The sequence below is a fragment of the Lactuca sativa genome, chromosome 8 (assembly GCF_002870075.4).
Source record: "Lactuca sativa cultivar Salinas chromosome 8, Lsat_Salinas_v11, whole genome shotgun sequence".
NCBI classification, from domain to species: Eukaryota; Viridiplantae; Streptophyta; class Magnoliopsida; order Asterales; family Asteraceae; genus Lactuca; species Lactuca sativa.
The window spans coordinates 71,936,555-71,955,729 of NC_056630.2; the positions used below are offsets into that span (position 1 = coordinate 71,936,555).

A 19,175-nucleotide genomic window follows, 5' to 3' on the forward strand; every position below is an offset into this window, starting at 1 on the left:
TTATTTTTGAATTGGTTCTGCGATTCTTTTTTCATCAAACGTACATCAGGGTGCTTCATTCAAGTTCTAATCCTCATTCCAGTTCACAAATCAACTGCTTTTCATTTTAAACCCGTCTTACTTGCTGCAAGATTTCCATATCACTATGTTAGGTTAGTATTATCAGTTTACACTACACTGGTTTCTCTATGAATTTATGGTTGAAATTTACAACAAACTGTTTCATACAACTTCAAACAAACTTATGTGTTCTTGGTTTTTGAAGATCTTCATATGTTATAATATATACAAATAATAGATCAAAATCTTTTATATCTTGTGAAACAGTTGCAATTAATCGACCTATGGAAATACTAGAACAAAAAGTGTTACCGAAATCTAAATAAACTTTCATTTTACTGATCAGTAAAAAAATATGTTAGAATAGATGTTTATGATCAATAATCAATTTTTAATCATCACGGTTTTGTCTATCACATGATTTTACCTTCATTGTTTCATTGGAGATCTAGGGTTTTAACCCCTGAAATCATCCGAACCCACGATTGGTTGAAATTGGGGAAAGAGCAGATGTTAATCGAATAAACCCTAGGTTGGAAACGAGGTTGATTAGTCATGATGGTCATCATGGAAATAATTGATTGTGGTACTGGAAGAAGGAGAGTCTACCTTCAGATCATATTTTTCAAACCTGACTATGACCAAATCGGACGACGACACGACATCGTAGATGAAATATTCTACTAACCTTTCATTCTTTGTTGATTGCGATCGATTATGGGGGAATCGATGAGATTCTTTGACGGCTAATCTTCGACGACCATCTATGGAAGATTGTAGTCGTTCTAAACAAGCATCCAAATTTCAGAATTTATGTCAAACAAATTGCTTTTTTTCCTTCCTGGTACGAAAACACAAACACAGAGAGAGTAAAATAAACATAGTGACTGATGAATAAGACTTTTGTAGAAAGGTATTTGTTGGTAGATTATTGAAACTTCTTTTGCTGGATTAATTTGTTTAAATAATATATGTAGCCCTATAGGAAACCACAAGTGATGGAACAATCAAATACACAATCGTAACACATATACTTTTAAAGATTATTAAAGAGTTACACAATATAAACAAATATAAAATTTTTAATTCTATTTTATATTATTTAATATTCAAAATTTTTCAATTGGATATTTTGTTTAAAAAATATTATAAATGAAGAAATTAATATTTTCAAATTTTGTTATGCATTTTAATAAACGAATTAATAGTGGTAACTTTTTTAAATACATTTACTTTATTATTATTATTTATTTCATTTTAACTAACTTTAATTGTATTATATAAACATATTATTTACCTAATTTCACATTTCATATCCTATCCTATGTCTTCTTATGCAGAAAACAACAGTAACATGTACCACACGCAGGCCAGAGAGAAAAGAAGACAAAGAAAAATATATTTGGAAAATAAAAGATCGAAGAAAATAAAAACAACATCGAACGTTCCAAGTACATCATTACAATATTTGTTCAAAAATACTGTTATATTGTTCTATACATATATTTACAAGTTTTATAATTTATTTCTATTTGCAGATCAATCAATCAACATTGTTCGTCAAACTCAAAATGTCAATACATTTACAACACCTGCAAAGCATAACACAACCATACAATACTGTCTTTCCTTTACAGATGTTAGAACTCCATTTTCTAACATTACAAATGTTATAAATCCGTTATCTAACAATAGAAATGGTAATTATTTATGGTTTTTAAAATATACTATTATCCATTATGTATATAATCGGGATATATATATATATATATATATATATAATTATTTATTTATTTATTTATTTAATATATAAATTTTTTTTGGTCAGATATCATCAGTTTCGATAAATATACCACTTCCAAGTTAGCAAACAAAAGACAGTACCATGTACTTTCAAATGAAATGACATCAAAAAATGCATCCATAGTAACAACTTCTTCATCATCAATCAAGTTAAATCCAGGATGTCATAAATTAAAAACGAAGACAAGACATTTATCCCCTATCCCATTGATTGATCTGACAGAAGATGTAGAAAATATACATCAAGTGAACAATGAAAATCTTATAGTTGGTATCTCAAATGGTAATCAAAAAATAATATCCATTTTACATTTCAAATACTATGTTGTATATAATTATAAAATTCATTGATATTTTATTCAACGCTTTTATTTTACAGAATATTTGGATCATGGTGATCAAGTTGTTGTATGTCAAACATGTCGTGCAAAGTTATGGAGAAATGAATCCATTAGAGGTAAAGAAAAGGGAAACACGGATTATTCATTATGTTGTGGTTACGGCAAAGTTCAACTTCCAGATTTAAAGAATGCAGCCCCGACTTATGAAAGAATGTTCCGAAATATGGACTCAAAAGCAAACATTTCATGAAAAACATTCGACGTTACAATTCAATGTTTTCTTTCACGTCGATGGGTGGTAAAATTGATTCTTCAATCAATAGAGGAAACGCTCCATACATTTTCAGATTGGGTGGTCAAAATTATCATAGCATTGGAAGTCTTTTGCCAGCAAAAGGATCGGAACCAAAATTCTCTCAGTTATACATTTATGACACTGACAACGAAATTACAAATAGACAAAGATGTTTTCGGTATTTTCTCAAACTTCTTATTCATAATTTAGTATTATTAATATATATATATATATATATATATATATATATATATATATATATATATATATATATATATTACTAATATTATTTATAAATATATTTGTTTTAGTGGTGAAAAGGATCAATCAACATCAACTGATAGTGATATTATTGAAGATATTAAGGTGATGTTGGATTCAAATAATGTGTTGGTTAGATCTTATAGGATGGTAAGAGATACTTTTCAGAAAAATCCAGAAGTTGATATGAAATTACGACTTATCGGGAGAAGGGAGCAAGATGGAAGAACATATAACCTACCGACTGCTTCTGAGGTTGGTGCTTTAATAATTGGTGACATTTCGGATTCAATCGAGAAGAGGGATATCGTCGTTCAAACAAAAAATGGTTGTCTACAACGTATCAGTGAATTGCATCCTTCGTATCTTCCTCTCCAATATCCATTGCTATTTCCATATGGGGATGATGGTTATAGTGTTGACATTCTTCATAGAGGTGTGTCATTTACGAACAACAGCAAGTGTGCGAAATGTACAATGAGAGAATATTTCGCTTATAGGATTCAAGACAGAGATCATTCGTTTTCTCTCATACTTAATTCAAGAAGGTTGTTTCAACAATTTCTGGTAGATGCCTACACTATGATGGAAACGGAGAGAATGTACTACATACGTAGGCAACAACATGTTCTTAGATGTGATTCTTATGAAAATTTACGTAACCAAAAAGCTCAAGGAACGACTGATATCTCGAATGTCGGCCAACGTGTCATATTACCTTCATCCTTTACCGGAGGTTCATGTTATATGCTGCAAAACTATTTGGATGCCATGTCACTATGCAAATGGTTTGGATATCCTGATTTCTTCATAACCTTTACGTGTAATCCCAAATGGCCTGAGATTAAAAGGTTTCTTAAGGATACTTCACTTCAACCAGAAGACAGGCTTGATATACTATGTAGGTTGTTCAAGATCAAGCTTGATGCATTCATTAAAGACTTCAGGGATAATCAAATTTTCGGCAAAGTTCAAGCATGTAATTAAAACAATATTTTTAAATTTTTTATAAAACATTGAACGTATTATTATATTTTAAATATGTTTTAATATCTAATCACATTTTACTTTTTTTTGGCAAATTCTTTTACAGATGTTTATACAATTGAATTCCAAAAAAGAGGTTTGCCGCATAGTCATATATGTCTATTCATGCATTCTGACAACAAGCTACCAACTGTTGAACTTATCGATCCGATAATTTCAGCAGAGATACCAGACATAATCGAAGATCCTGAATTGTATTCACTTGTAAATGAGTTTATGGTTCATGGTCCATGTGGAGCTGAAAATATGAATTGTCCATGCATGGTGGATAAAAGGTGCTCTAAAAACTTTCCAAAACAATTCAGTAATCATTCGTCTGTAGATCAGAATGGTTTTCCGTTATATAGGCGAAGAAACGATGGTCATTTTGTAGAAAAATCAGGTGTAAGGTTGGATAATAGAAATGTTGTTCCATACAACAAATATCTATTGAAAAGATATCAGGCACATATTAATATTGAATGGTGCAATCAGGGATCTTCTATAAAGTATTTGTTTAAATACATAAATAAAGGTCCTGATAGAGCTACAGTTGTTGTTGTACCAACCAACAATGAATGTGAAAATAATGATGCGGTCGATGAAATAGTTGAATATTACGATTGTAGATATTTATCAGCATGTGAAGCATCATGGCGAATTTTTACATATGATGTTCATTGCAGATATCCTTCTGTTGTCAGACTGCCTTTTCATCTTCCTAATCAACAACAGATTGTATATGGTGAAGACGATGATATTGATGATGTTCTTGACAAACCTTCTGTTGCGGCTTCAAAGTTCACAGCTTGGATGGAATGTAATGCAATCGACAGTGAAGCATGAAAACTCACATATGTTGAATTCCCTACAAAGTTTGTTTGGATATTAAATGGTCGGTTTTGGAAGCGAAGGAAAGTAGGAAAAGCCATCGGTAGAATTCATTCTGTTTCACCTAAACTAGGTGAGACATATTTCTTAAGGATTCTTTTAAATAAAGTAAAAGGACCAACATCATTTGATGATATTCGCAAGGTAAATGGTCAAACACATTCTTCTTTTAGAGATGCTTGTTATGCACTCGGGCTATTAGATGATGACAAGGAATACATTGATGCAATTAAAGAAGCAAGTAATTCTGGATCTGGTTTTTATCTATGCTTTTTATTTGCTACATTGTTGATGTGTAATAGTATGTCAAAACCAGAGGTCGTTTGGGAAAATACATGGGAATATTTGGCAGATGGAATTCTATATAGACAATGACAAAGATTTAAGTCTGCAGGTATAACATTTTTTCTTATTTTTTTTAAATTAATTTATTTTTATTATTCAACAACCATTAAATCATTATTAATAAAATTATTAAATATCGACGACAAATTTTATTAATTATTTAATATTTTCGTGCAGAATTGTCACTCAGAGTAAATGAACTTAAGAACTTAACTTTGTTTGAAATACAACAAATTTTACTTCGAAACAACTCTACACTCAAAAACTTCAAAAACATGCCATACCCAGATGTTGAATCCGTTTCTTCTTCAAACAATCGGCTTATCACCGAGGAGCTAGATTACGACGTTCCCGTGATAAAGAATGACTATGATCGTATGTTTCTTGCATTAACAAATGAGCAACGTAATATTTTTCCTAAACATCATGAGTGCTATTCAAGAAAATAAAGGAGGTGTCTTCTTTGTTTACGGTTATGGTGGAACGGGTAAAACTTTTTTATGGAAAACAATATCTGCAGCAATTAGATCTGAAGGAAATATTGTATTAAATGTTGCTTCAAGCGGTATTGCTTCCTTATTATTGCCTGGTGGTAGAACAGCACACTCTCGATTTATAATTCCATTTGAGCTTACAGAGGATTCTTTTTGTAACATAAATCCAGACGGTGAGTTGGCAAGCTTAATAAGAAAAACCTCTTTAATAATTTGGGATGAAGCACCTATGGTCCATAAGCATGCATTTGAAGCTTTAGATCGAACTTTTAAGGATTTACTAAGGTGCGTAAATTCAACAATCTCAAATATTCCATTTGGAGGGAAAGTTATTGTCTTTGGAGGAGATTTTAGACAGATTCTACTTGTTGTTCCGGGTGGCAGTAGACAGAACATTGTAAATGCTTCTTTGAGTTCTTCATATTTATGGGAACATTGCAAAGTCCATAGATTAACAAAAAACATGAGGCTAACTGTTGGAAGGGATCAATCAGATATAGGAAAAATAAGAGATTTTGCAAATTGGTTGTTGGATATAGGAGAAGGAAAACTTGGTGGTCCGAACGACGGTGAAACGATTATCGATATTTCGGATGATATTCTCATTAACGATTCACATGATCCCATAGGTTCCTTAATTGAGTTTGTATATCCTTCAATTTTAGAGAACTATAGCGATATAAATTATTTCCAAGAAAGAGCGATACTTGCTCCGAAAAATGAAGTTGTCCAGGAAATAAACGACCGTTTGCTTAAGAAGTTTCCAGGAGATGAAGTTGAATATTTAAGTTCAGACAGCATATGTGAATCCGAATTTCTACATGATCAATTTGATGCAAATCTATACTCTCCTGATGTATTAAATGGTCTCAAAGTATCTGGTTTACCAAATCATAAGTTAGTTTTAAAAATTGGTGTTCCAGTAATGTTACTGAGAAATATTGATCAGAAAACGGCTTATGTAATGGCACAAGACTACAGGTGTTATCATTGGACAAACATGTTATTGAGGCACGTATAATAACTGGAACTAATATTGGAAATCAGACTTTTATTCCAAGAATGTCTTCAACTCCATCAGAAAAAAAGATTCCCTTCAAATTCACAAGAAGACAGTTTCCTTTGGCCGTATGTTTTGCAATGACTATTAATAAAAGTCAAGGACAATCGTTATCAAAGGTTGGTTTGTTTCTGAAAGATCCAGTTTTTTCACATGGACAATTGTATGTTGCCTTATCTAGAGTTCAGAGCAGAGAGGGATTAAAATTATTAATTTTAGATAAAGATAGCAAACTCACAAATAAAACTTCCAATGTTGTTTATAAGGAAGTTTTTCGAAATTTGTAGCCAACTTTTTTGTAATGTCGTTTTATTCAATTTTAGCAAATCACACTTAATCCATCATATTACTATATTTTTTTATAATTACATATTGTTGTATTTTATGTTAATTTCATTACACACATTGGTAATGCATCATCTGCATATGTCCAACAAGAATCATGCATAAAAAAAAAGAGTTTTCAAAAATCTTCATTCCGAATTAAATACTTCTCATTTACTTTGTAATTAAATACTTACAAATTAAAAAATTTATTGAAATATTCAATATTACAATTTATAAGTTATAAGAATTATTGAAATATTATTTTATTAAATAATTAATTTTTAAATTCAATTTAGAAATAGCACTCGTGGGTTCCATGGGTTTTAACCTAGTATATATATATATATATATATATATATATATATATATATATATATATATATATATATATATATATATATATATATATATATACCTTTTGTAACTTTCTATTAAACTTTGTAGAGTTCAATGCATTGTAAGAAAAAATTGATTGACTTGTATGAAATGTAGAAAAATGATGTAGCAATCCATTCAACTCTATGGAGTTCAATGCATTGTAGATGCCCTAATGCAAAATAAAAAGTTGAGAGTGGTAATGAGGAACTGGTGACTAGGCAAGAGACATGTGGGAATGGGTTTACAAATGGCAGACAGGTCTCCATAAAATCTCGATAGAGGAGTTTGCATCATGTTGGATGGTAAATACCCTTCTTTCATAAACTTCCTCCGCATCCCAAAATTCTGATGAATCTGCTGTTTGCATTGGATCATCTTTAGGAACGAGTATAGCCCTAAACCGACACCCATATCCATACAAATACTCATTGCATAAGGAAAACGAAATGGTATTGTATGTTGAATCCAAGCATCCGGAGTGCCTCAATGAACGAAATGAAACATATCCTACACATGTCTCTCGAGAATGAGCATCAGGCCTTTCATTAGACTCCTTTGAAAGCTGAGATTGAAAATCTTCTTCTAAGCCATGCTTCATACTTATATTAATTTCCATATAGATGGCTTCAGATTTGACGAACATCAAAATCCCAGAAAAGTGATTGTACCAATCATGTGGAAGGAACATATTATAAGTCTTCACCCAGTCGACCCAAACTACAGGTAACCCCATCCAAATGTCAATGTCTGAAATAGTGATATTGATAAAGTAGTGTTTGGCGTTTCCCTGCCACAGTACACATTTGTTTATGATTAATGTTATTCTTCTTATGTTAGGGTTTATATACATAGAGAATGAAACTCAAATTAAAAGACAAACCTGGAGCATGGAGTCTAGTAACATGTCACCAAAATGTGGACCAAGGTTGTTCTCCTCTGAAAGTGAGACTTTCCACAAGCATTTGCAGTTTGAAATGTCTCCAAGGGTTTCAAGTGACCTACAACCATCCGCTATAACAACAGCTATACTTGATGGAAGATCCGACAATTCTACAAGGTTATAGCATTGTGATATGTTGAGATATTGGAGTTGAGGAACTCGCAAGAGACTAAAATTCAAACGTACAAAACTATTTCCTGTTAGATTGAGTTCTTGCAAGTTGGGTAACTCCCAAACAGCAGGAGATCCGATGACTCCATCTGCCAATTTGAACCACCTGAGATCCAGCTTTCTTAAGCATTCACTAGAAAACCATAGCCCTATGTAGTTCATGTTTTGAGGTACAAACTTCTCCATATTTTGTTGGATCTTTGAAAGATTATTAACTGTACTGCATCCTGAGAGTACAAGAGTCTCCAGATGCTTCATCTGGGTAATGGGAGGAAGCATCTGAAGATTGTCGCAACTCCGTATCTCTACACAAACAAGGTTTTCCGACTGTCCAAATGATGGATGAATCTCTTCTAAAAGCGGAGAATCATAAACCATCAATCTTTCAAGGTTCGGAAGCCCATTAAAATCAGGTGTCTTGATTAGGTTCCGCAAGTGTTCAAGATTGATCATCCTCAAATTTGGTAGATACTGTGTACACAAGTGCACATAACTCAAAACTTTGCCAACGGTTCATGGAATATAGGTATATGTATATTTTCGGTTTCAGCTTTAATTAAACGAATATAAAAAAAAAAAGTGAAATGAAAAAAAATTAGAACAATAAAATCGAAAAATAAAATAATTTAAACAGATTCGGTTTCAACTTTAATGTTTTAAAGTTTAAAAAACATGGGTCCAGTTGTCAACCGGAATGGACTAGATTATGAATCGATATTGGCAAAAATAAATACTGAAAACAAAACAAACTACCACCTTTAAATAAGTACATAAGCAAAATCAAGAAGCAAAACCCGACCAAACATAGTTGCATATGCGTCCAGTTTAGTTTGTTAGGTCCTGGTTGTATTTTTTCGGTCTTGTTGATCCTGACCTAGTTTTGGACCTCAAAGGAGATATGAAATTATATGTTTATAGTTGAGAGCTTGCATTGTATATTTAATAAAGGTTTTATAAATGAGTCGGTTGCATACTGCATGTCCGACAAGTGTTGGATAATGCGATGTATAAGTAATCTTCCCAACTATCATATGTATATAACATTAACACCAACTTTCTAATAAAATTATTAATAGTCACTTCATAAAAATAAGCAAAAGCTAATAACATTTAATAAATCATATATTCGTCCTAATAAGAACTTATCATTTTATGATTACTGAGATACATTAAAATCAGCCATTTATAGACACATTTGCTTCTTAGACAGACAGACACATTAGATAGACATTAAAATTTTAGTCATTCACTTTGCTTTCATCCATTAAATAATAAGAATTACCTTGTAACCCTCCCAAAGTTGTTTTGCATTGAGAAACCTCAGTGTTAGACAACAAAGCTCCCTTGGTGGAAAATTTCCTGGCATTATAATTAATAGTGGAGTCTCAAACAATGCTTCATAGTATTCCAAACTAATCGACCGAAGTTTCTTCATGTTTGCAACGATATGATAAACATGTGATTCGTCACTCCTTAAATACAAAAGATTTATAGCTTCGATCTTGTCAAGGTTCTGGAATAGATGAACAAAATGGTTTCAGGATCAAGTTCAGTGGTTAATTATACATATATATCATGAATAACTAGTTTAACGATTACCGTTGTTGCATCCATAGCACATATTTTTAGAACATCCTCCACCTTCCACACTCTACTATGTTTTTCAGGATTCTTCGGGTGTTTCCCTCTAACAATGTAGTGTCCCATTTCTTGCACCAGATCATGCATATCAAACCTTCCATCTGAAATTGTTATTAGGGCCTTTTGTATCAACACCTTTATGCCTATAACAGGGTGAAAGCCACGAGCATCAAGCTTCATCATTATACGTTCATCTTTATACACCCCTCTGAAGAAACATGCAATGTCCAAGAACAACTCTCTCTCTAGGTGCGTAAGTACATCAAAGCTGAGTTTTAGCTTTTCCAAAATATCAGTCTCTGGGATTTCTTTCAATCTAGCCAAAGCACTCCTCCACTCATTTGTCTCTTTGTCACATAGAAAACGACCGAGAACTCTAAGTGCTAATGGGAGCCCACAAGCATATGAAACCACATCTTTTGAAAGCTGCTCATAATCTTTTATACGTCTATAACCCTGGGGTGCATGCTTACAAAAGAGCTTCATAGCCTCATCATCGTTTAACAAGCTAATATTGTGTATCACATCTACTTTGTGTCCAGTTAATATATGTTCATCTCTAGTGGTGATTAATATCCGGCTTCCTTCACCGAACCAATCATGTGATCCAGCTAACTCTTCTAGCTGCTCAAGCTCGTTGACATCATCAAGGACAATCAACACCTTTTTATGTTGTAATCTATCCCTTATCATGCGTCTTCCTTCTTCAACTCTCCCTACCCCCACTTGATTTTGTTTCAAAATACCACAAAGAATTTTTTCTTGCAAGTTTTCCAAACCGTTCGTTTTACTGGATTCCTCCCGGACATTTTTTAGATAGCAACAACCATCAAACTTTCTAGAGATATCATCATAAATAGAAGAGGCAAGAGTAGTCTTGCCACCACCCCCAACCCCCCATATTCCAATCATCCTCTTACCACCAAACCCAATCTGCAACTTTGACATCAAATCTTGCATACGAACCTTCATTCCAATCAGGTTGTCATCCTCAACTAATGTTGGATGCAACTTTTGTGAAATTGTCTCAACAATTTCTTCAACAGCCTTCGACTGATCCCTGCACATTAGATATAGAAGGATAAGCAACACACGTTGACATGTAATAGACAATATAGATTTAAGATATTTAACAATATTTTATTTATGTTATTCTAGATGGTACTAAAGTGTAATATCTAGTCTTATATATAGGACCTCTATTGTAATCTTCAAATCTTAAGAATAATACAAAATTATTCGGTAGCTTATTATGGAATCAGAGCCGCCACAGCCTCTGTAACCCTAAATCACCGATTTTTTATTTTTTTCTTTTCTTTCTTTCAATCATTCTTCAATGGAGATGATCCAATCCTTTACCAATGTTGAGAAAACTACTCATAAATTCGCCTTTAAACTCTCACCCACCAACTACGGATTCTGGAAGAAAATGATTCAGCCCTTCTTGGTCACCAATTGTCTATTCGGTTATATAGATGGTATCATCCAATGTCCTCCATCAAAGACAACTGCAACTACTGACATGGCCTCCACCGGTAACCCTAGCTATCTTCATTGGATTACCAATGATGCACACGTGCGGATGCTTCTTTCCTCTACTATTTCAGAAGCCTCCTATCAACATGTTCAAGGTGCAACTTCCCGGGATCTATGGCTCTCCCTTGAAAGAGCCTATGCCCCCAACAACTCTTCTCGTGAATACACATTGAAGACTCAACTTTTGAAGATGTATATGAAGGGTGATGAAATATCATCCGCGCATCTCACACGAGCACACGAATATGCAACCGCTTTAGCCAATATTGGAGAACCCGTAAAAGACAAAGACCTGACCATGCTAGCTATCTCCGAGCTAAGTGATGAATATAATGGACTAAAGTCAAATCTGTTGGCTCGTTTCCCTCCAATAACCTTCCATGAACAACATGGGTTATTAAGTGATCATGAGTTTATGATAAATCGATCACTTCCATTAGTCCCCCAGGCCTTCACGCCTGCTGTCCCACCTGTTTGACGCCTCCCAGTTTCCCCACCAGAACAATTAACTACTTTACAGCAGCTGGCAGCCCAACTTGGCTACCAAATCAGCCCTATTGTGGCTACAAACAATCAGCCCGATGCCTTTTATACCAACCGATCTTCAAACAATTATCAGGGCCAGCATCGTGGCAACTCCTGTGGCAACTACAACCGAAATCGTTATGATTTACACGTTTCTAGTTCCGGTGGTAACACTCGTCAACCTTAGTTTGTTTGGGCTTCAACTCAGAATATGGTGTATGGCCACTGTAACCGGTGTGGCATAGGTCATATTCCAGCCCAATGCCCAAATCAACCCACTTCAGCTTCAGCACGTGACGTGTCACAAGCCAATTATGCAACATTCTCAGAAAATGGCTCGACTGCCGGTTCAACATCGTTTCTCGACACTGGGTCAAATAGTCACATTACACCCGACTTCACAGCTTTAGACAATGCTGATGCTTACAATGGCAACAATTCTCTTTATGTTGGTGACGGTAATCTTCTCCCTATTTTCACATTGGTTCACCTAAACTATACTCCCACAACAAAACCTTTAATCTATCTAATGTTCTTTATGTCCTTGAAATAAAAAATAACCTTTTATCTTATCAACAATTTTGCTTAGATAATTACGTGTTTTTTTAATTTCATTTGTCATTTTTTGTTGTGAAGGACAAGTATACACGTTCCAACCTACTCACGAGACCAAGTAATCAAGGGCTATATTCGTTGTGTCTACCAAAATTGAAGTCTCTTCCTCATATGTCTTTCACCGCCACCAAAGCATCATCAACCATTTGGCATCATCGTCTTGGGCACCTTTATGCTCGTGTTTTTCAATCAATTATTTCTCGTAGTCTTTTACTTATTTCTTCACATGTAATTTCCTCTTTATGTTCTAGTTGTCAAATGGGGAAATCCTCAAAATTGTCATTGCCATTTTCAAATTATCATAGTAATCATGTTTTGGATTTAGTTTATTGTGATGTTTGGGGCCCCGCCCTATCTACTTCTTTTAGTGGTCACCGATATTTTTTATTATGCATTGATCATCATTCACAATACATGTGGTTTTACCCATTAGCTCAAAAATCAGATGCTTATATCACTTTTAAAAAACTTTGTTCTCATGGTTGAAAGACAATTTACAACAAAACATAAACAAGTTCAAACCGATTGGGGGGGGGGGGGGGGGGGGGGGGGATGAATTTCGCAATCTTGCATCTTTCTTTACTTCTCTTATAATCCATCGCCGCTCCTGCCCTCACACAAGTGCCCAAAATGGTCTTGTTGAGCGACATCACCAACATGTGGTAGAAACGGGCCTTGCTCTCCTTGCTCACTCACATGCTCCTCCACGTTTTTGGGACTTCGCATTCGAGACGGCGGTTTACTTAATCAATTATTTGCCCTCTCGCAATTACTCCAACAAATCTCCTTTTGAGCATCTTTTCAATAAAACCCCATATTACTCTTTCCTTAAAATCTTCGGGTGTCAATGATTCCCGTATCTTCACCCATATAACCGACATAAAATGGACTTTAGATCCACCCCATGTGTCTTTTTGGGATATAGTCTAGTTATCATGGCTACCAATGTTTGGATCTAACCACTGATCACGTATACATTGCGTGACATGTTCGTTTCAATGAAGAAATTTTCCCTTTTACCCCTTCTCCTATGCCTTTACCTACTGAAAAAGAACCTCCCTATTTCTCCTCCTTTCCACAACCTCAACCCATTCCTGACACTCAAAATGCAACCCCGGATCCACCTATTACTGCAGCTCCTTTTCAGCCCGCTGCACCCCCAGTTACGCCCGCTGCTGCCTCTTTTCAGCCTTCTAACAGCCCACAAACTCAGCCTATATCTGCTGCCCCTACACCCAATTTTCAGCCCCAACCTTCACCATTACCCACACAGCCCCGTACCCGACCTCCCAACCTTCGCCAAAGCCCAAAAACCACCACCAGATATGACCCATCATCCTATTTCTCTTCCAATTGCCCTGCTGATTCTATTGAACCATCCTCTTTTACCGTTGCTAACAAATCCCCAATATGGCGTCAAGCCATGACCGAAAAGTTTGATGCACTTGCTAAAAACGGAACTTGGTCCCTAGTTCCATTTGCTAAAAACACTAATGTCATTGATTCAAAGTGGGTTCACAGGATCAAAAAGGATGTGAATGGGAATGTTACTCGCTACAAAGCCCGCCTTGTGGCGAGAAAGGCTTCAACCAACAACCGGGTGTTGACTACCAAGAGACATTCAGTCCCGTTGTCAAAGCAACAACAATCAGTGTTATTCTATCTCTTGCTGTGACAAATCAATGGTCTCTCAGACAACTTGATGTTAAAAAACGCTTTTCTCCATGGTGATCTCAAGGAAATGGTTTATCTACGTCAACCATTGGACTTTGTTGATAAATCAAGACCTGATCATGTTTGTTTACTCCATAAATCCTTGTATGGATTAAAACAGGCACCGAGAGCGTGGTTTGAATGACTCTCTACAACCTTACAGTCTCTCAGTTTAGTTGGTTCTAAAACCGATCCCTCATTGTTCATCCTCAATAATAGGGGTACCTTAGTCTATGTTCTTGTTTACGTGGATGATATTATCGTTACCGGGAATGATCCTCAAACAATCACAGGTGTTATCTCTAAATTAGGATCAACGTTTGTTGTCAAAGATCTAGGGAACTTACACTATTTCTTGGGCCTTGAGATTGTTTCTCATGGAGGGATTTGCCATCTACTTGGGTTCCAACTTAATATCGTGGAATGCTTGCAAACAACATACACTTTTTAGATCTTCCCCTAAATCTGAGTATAAAGCACTTGCCGACACAGTTGCTGAGATAACATGGCTAGAAGCTCTCCTAAACGAGCTTGATATTACATCTAAAGTCTCTCTCATGCTTTTGTGTGATAACTTGGGGGCCACATATCTTTCCGTCAATCCTGTGTTTCATGCACGAACAAAATATGTAGAAGTGGACTACCATTTTGTACGAGAAAAGGTTGCTCAAGAAAGTTGCTAGTTCAATTTATTTCCACACATGATCAAGTTGCCGATATGATTATGAAACCACTTCGATCTCAAAGATTTTTGATGCTAAGGTCCAAGGTCGTTCCCTGCCCTCAATTTGCGAGGGGATAATAGACAGTATATATTTAAGATATTTAACAATATTTTATTTATGTTATTCTAGATGGTACTAAAGTATAATATCTAGTTTTATATATAGGACCTCTATTGTAATCTTCAAATCTTAAGAATAATACAAAATCATTCGGTGGCTTATTAACATGGACAAAAAAAGGTCTGGTCCAATCTTCCATGTTCCATGAAATAAGGGAAAGGAGTGCTAGGGGGTGTTTGACTTAGCTTTTCAAAGCCAAAAGTCCTTTTTGGAAAAGAAAAAAAAGCAAAAGATGTTTGGCAAACTACTTTTAGAAGCTACTTTTGAAGTTTTTACATAAGGAAAAAGAACTTTTTAAAGTCAAGAAATCCTGACTTTTTGTAACTTTTACAAAAAAGACTTTTGGGGTTTAAAAAGCTAAGCCAAACGCCCCCTAAATATTTCTTAATTACATTTCACATTCAAATAGAACTTGTAAAGTTAGTATCATAAGTAGTTCTAACAATTTTCATGAAAAAGACCAAATAGATACATGCGCAGGAAAATGCAAAAGATAGTGGGCTTGTCGTTAAGTGCCAGTGATGGTAAGTATGAACATAATATTACAATTGAGTGAAGTCCATCATAAAACTTAGTTTGAGCTTATATATAATCCTATGATTTCGGATATCTTTTAATTTGGAGAAGGAAAACGATCCACTAATTCTTATCTTTGACTTATAGAAAAGAATCTAAAATTCTTATGAGCTAATGAAACCCCATTAGCATAAGAAATTATATATAATGGAGCTGTGAAGACATTTCACAATCTTCTATATGTAGTACTTAATTATATCCCTGTGCATGTGGGATATTATATTTATCCTGATGATTTTTTTTATCAAAATATATACATTCAACACAAAAGTGAAAAGTCATATAAAATTGAGAAAATGACATTTTAGCCCTAAAGTGTTTCAGAATTAGTCTAATCAATCCCTAAGCTTATGGACTGATTGATCTATCTGAAATAAGTTTAGGAACTGATTACACAAATTCCAAAAACATAGCAGGGCTAAAATGTAATTTCCCCTATTAAATTTTATGAATTGTATTGAAGGAAAGAATACAAGGAAAACTAGAAAAAAAAAAGTGCAAAATATAATAAGAGAAGCAAATTCTAAGTTTATATATAAATAAAAAGAATTTAAATAAAATTATATAACTTGATTTATGGTGATGTTACCGGCGCATGAATCGATGCTGTTTTCACGAATATTTTAGTTAGAATAGCAGGCCGGGCCCTATGTGTGTCTATGGAAGACTTGTATAGCCTTAACGTGATAATAAAGGGCCCTATTGTGCAAAAAATATATTTTTGCAACATAATTGTTGCGAAAATAACTACAAATATATTATACATGTATGTAAATCATAATCATCCCAACTTTCATGATAAAGGAAATCCTCAGATAATCTTTAAAACGCTCAATCCAATACAAGTCTTCACCTACTAATTTCTTATTTCCAAACAACATAAAAAACTTTGAAAATACCAAAAAATTTATAATAGATAATATTCCTAAATCCTAAATGAGAATCATGAAATATATTCAATCAGTCAGTATATTCATAACTGATAATCAGTGTATTCCACTGTCGTTTTACCATTTATAATGCAGCAAAAATAAAAATAAAAATGAAAATAGATTTGAAACCAAAATATGAAATAGAACAAAACAAAAATGCAAAAAAGTTTAACACTTCCTTTTTGCATCTATATGCAGTTATTCTCTACAAACATGCATGCATTTAATCAAAAATAATTGGCCTTATCATTTAAATGAGTATACGGTTCAGAATAAATGTGTTGCAGCAGACACATATTTACAATCATAAAAGAGCAAAAACAAAGAAGATATTTACCTGTTGGCAATAAACCATCCAGATATGTTACTTGTATCCACGATTGCTTTTCTCCATGATTCAACCTTTGTCTTATTCTCTGAGTGCTGTTTGGTATATTCTTCATCGTATTCCCTTTTTCGTTCAAACGGTGCAAAGAACCACCCACAAGGGTCAATTATAATTGCCTGAACCAAAGATTTGATTTTGTCAGTGTTCTTGAGCTCGTGTTTGGCAAATGCTTCTCCATATTTTTCTTTTTGATTTCGCACATAAGACGGATCCACGTCATAAAATATAGGCATAACTATTTGGCCTCTCGTTTCCTTGCATTCCATAATATGTGAAAGTTCCTCTAAACACCACGATGAATCTGCATAATTTTTAGAGAATACGACGACAGCAAGTTGTGATCCTTCAATAGCCTTCATAAGGGCTGGACTGATTGATTCCCCACGAGGAAGTGTTTCATCATCTTTGTAAGTGTAGATCCCTTTTTCTACAAGAGCTTTGTAGAGATGGCCCACAAGATTCTGACGAGTATCTTCTCCTCTAAAACTAAGGAAAACATGGTACTCCCATGGCTGAGATGATGATGATGATGATGAAGATGCCATTGATACGTGGATATGTTGGGATAGAATGTGTGTGGTTTAAGCACCTCAATGAAATGAGCTTTATATAAAGAGAAGTGAGTTTCCAAGAAATTTCCAATGACGTCTATTAAAGAAAATACAGATGAAATTTCTGGATGGGACCATTTTCATTTGAAACCATGAAATGGAAATAAAGGAGGCTTTTTGTTAAATTTGGAATTTTTTATTGTGAAAATAGAATGGGACATTATTTTGTCACATAATAGAAAGAAAACTAGTACAATTTTTTGTCCATACTCACAGGGTTGACCTTTTGATCCCTATTTCACTATTTGGTCCCTGAATTTATTAGCTTGCAATTGTGGGCAGAAGAAGAAGAAAAAACACAATAGTATGATGTCAAGCATTATGCTTCACTAGTTTTAGCTGTTTTCCAAAACCCCTGAACGGATCAAATGCAAAGATTTAAGATTCTAATATCATAAAAGAAGACAACATTTAAGAAGTTCAACTAAGTCCCAAATGCCAATAAATAATAGGACTCAAGAGTAACGGGAGATGTTTTCCGGTTGATCGAAGAGTGCCTCTCAAATTTAACGGGAGATGTTTTCCGTTTAGATTCAACCTCCACTTTCAGAATTGGATTAGAGAGAAAAAGATAGGGACAGATTTGAAAGAAGTGATAAATAATCAGAGCATAGAGATCCGGATTGGAAGCCCATGGAGTAATTGTAGAGTGGTGACTTCTCTGTATCTCAATTTAGGGTTTTCGTAGCTAAGTTTGTTTTCGAATCGATAACAGAAACAGAAATCGGGGATTTTAAGTAACTTGACCCACCAAGAACCACTGCTAGGTGGGTGGGTGGGGCATCACCGGTGGGGACGTGGAAGAAAGGGAAAGGGAGAAGGGAAGGTGGTTGGTGAAGACGATGGTAAGAGTTCTACCAGCGTGTGAGGAAGACGGAGAGGAGGGGAGGGTGCCACAGGGTGGCGGGTCCCAAAATCTATTATAAATGTAATTAATATATAATTTAAACAATAATACATGTTTATACAAAAAAATTAAGTAAAAACTAATGTTATTAATTTATTTGAAATCTACCATAATAAATAAAAATGTTATTGTCACTTGGATTCTCTCATTTAATTTGCCACATGTTATTTTATTATAATTTTGAAATATATTTATTTTCCACTTGTCAATTACATCATTATTCATTTCCATTATATCATTAATTTAATTTCCACAAATTAAACCTACTATAATAACTATTAATTTCAATTTCAATTTCAAATAAATTTACACTTTAAACCATTGTATTTAACATTTTATTTATAATAACTCATTTAGTATATGGATCTAACAATTAAACACATAATTTTAATTAATTTATTTTTTGTATGTTTTTTTTTTCATAATTTTCACTTATTTTATATTTCAAATTCAAATAAACTTTTCATTTAATCGCTCTTATTTAACATTATGTT

General features: G+C 34.1%; 1 protein-coding gene and 1 pseudogene across 2 annotated transcripts; one reads left to right on the forward strand and one right to left on the reverse strand.

The window, feature by feature from the left end:
* The first annotated feature begins 2,495 nt into the window (after nucleotides 1–2,495).
* LOC111913081 (uncharacterized) lies at nucleotides 2,496–6,863 on the forward strand (annotated as a pseudogene).
* Nucleotides 6,864–7,340: 477 nt separating this feature from the next.
* Nucleotides 7,341–17,858, reverse strand: LOC111913090 (disease resistance protein Roq1). Of its 2 annotated transcripts, none has more exons than XM_023908818.3 (5): nucleotides 17,113–17,853; nucleotides 9,992–11,093; nucleotides 9,675–9,905; nucleotides 8,162–8,863; nucleotides 7,341–8,068 (listed from the first exon to the last, which is right to left on the reverse strand). In XM_023908818.3, the coding sequence occupies exons 1-5, from the start codon at nucleotides 17,706–17,708 to the stop codon at nucleotides 7,523–7,525; spliced, it is 3,177 nt and encodes a 1,058-aa protein (XP_023764586.1). In that variant the 5' UTR covers nucleotides 17,709–17,853; the 3' UTR covers nucleotides 7,341–7,522. The 2 variants fall into 2 exon arrangements, with proteins under 2 accessions (XP_023764586.1, XP_023764587.1); XM_023908819.3 differs by having other exon boundaries at nucleotides 7,857–8,028; nucleotides 17,113–17,858.
* Between the last annotated feature and the right edge of the window lie 1,317 nt (nucleotides 17,859–19,175).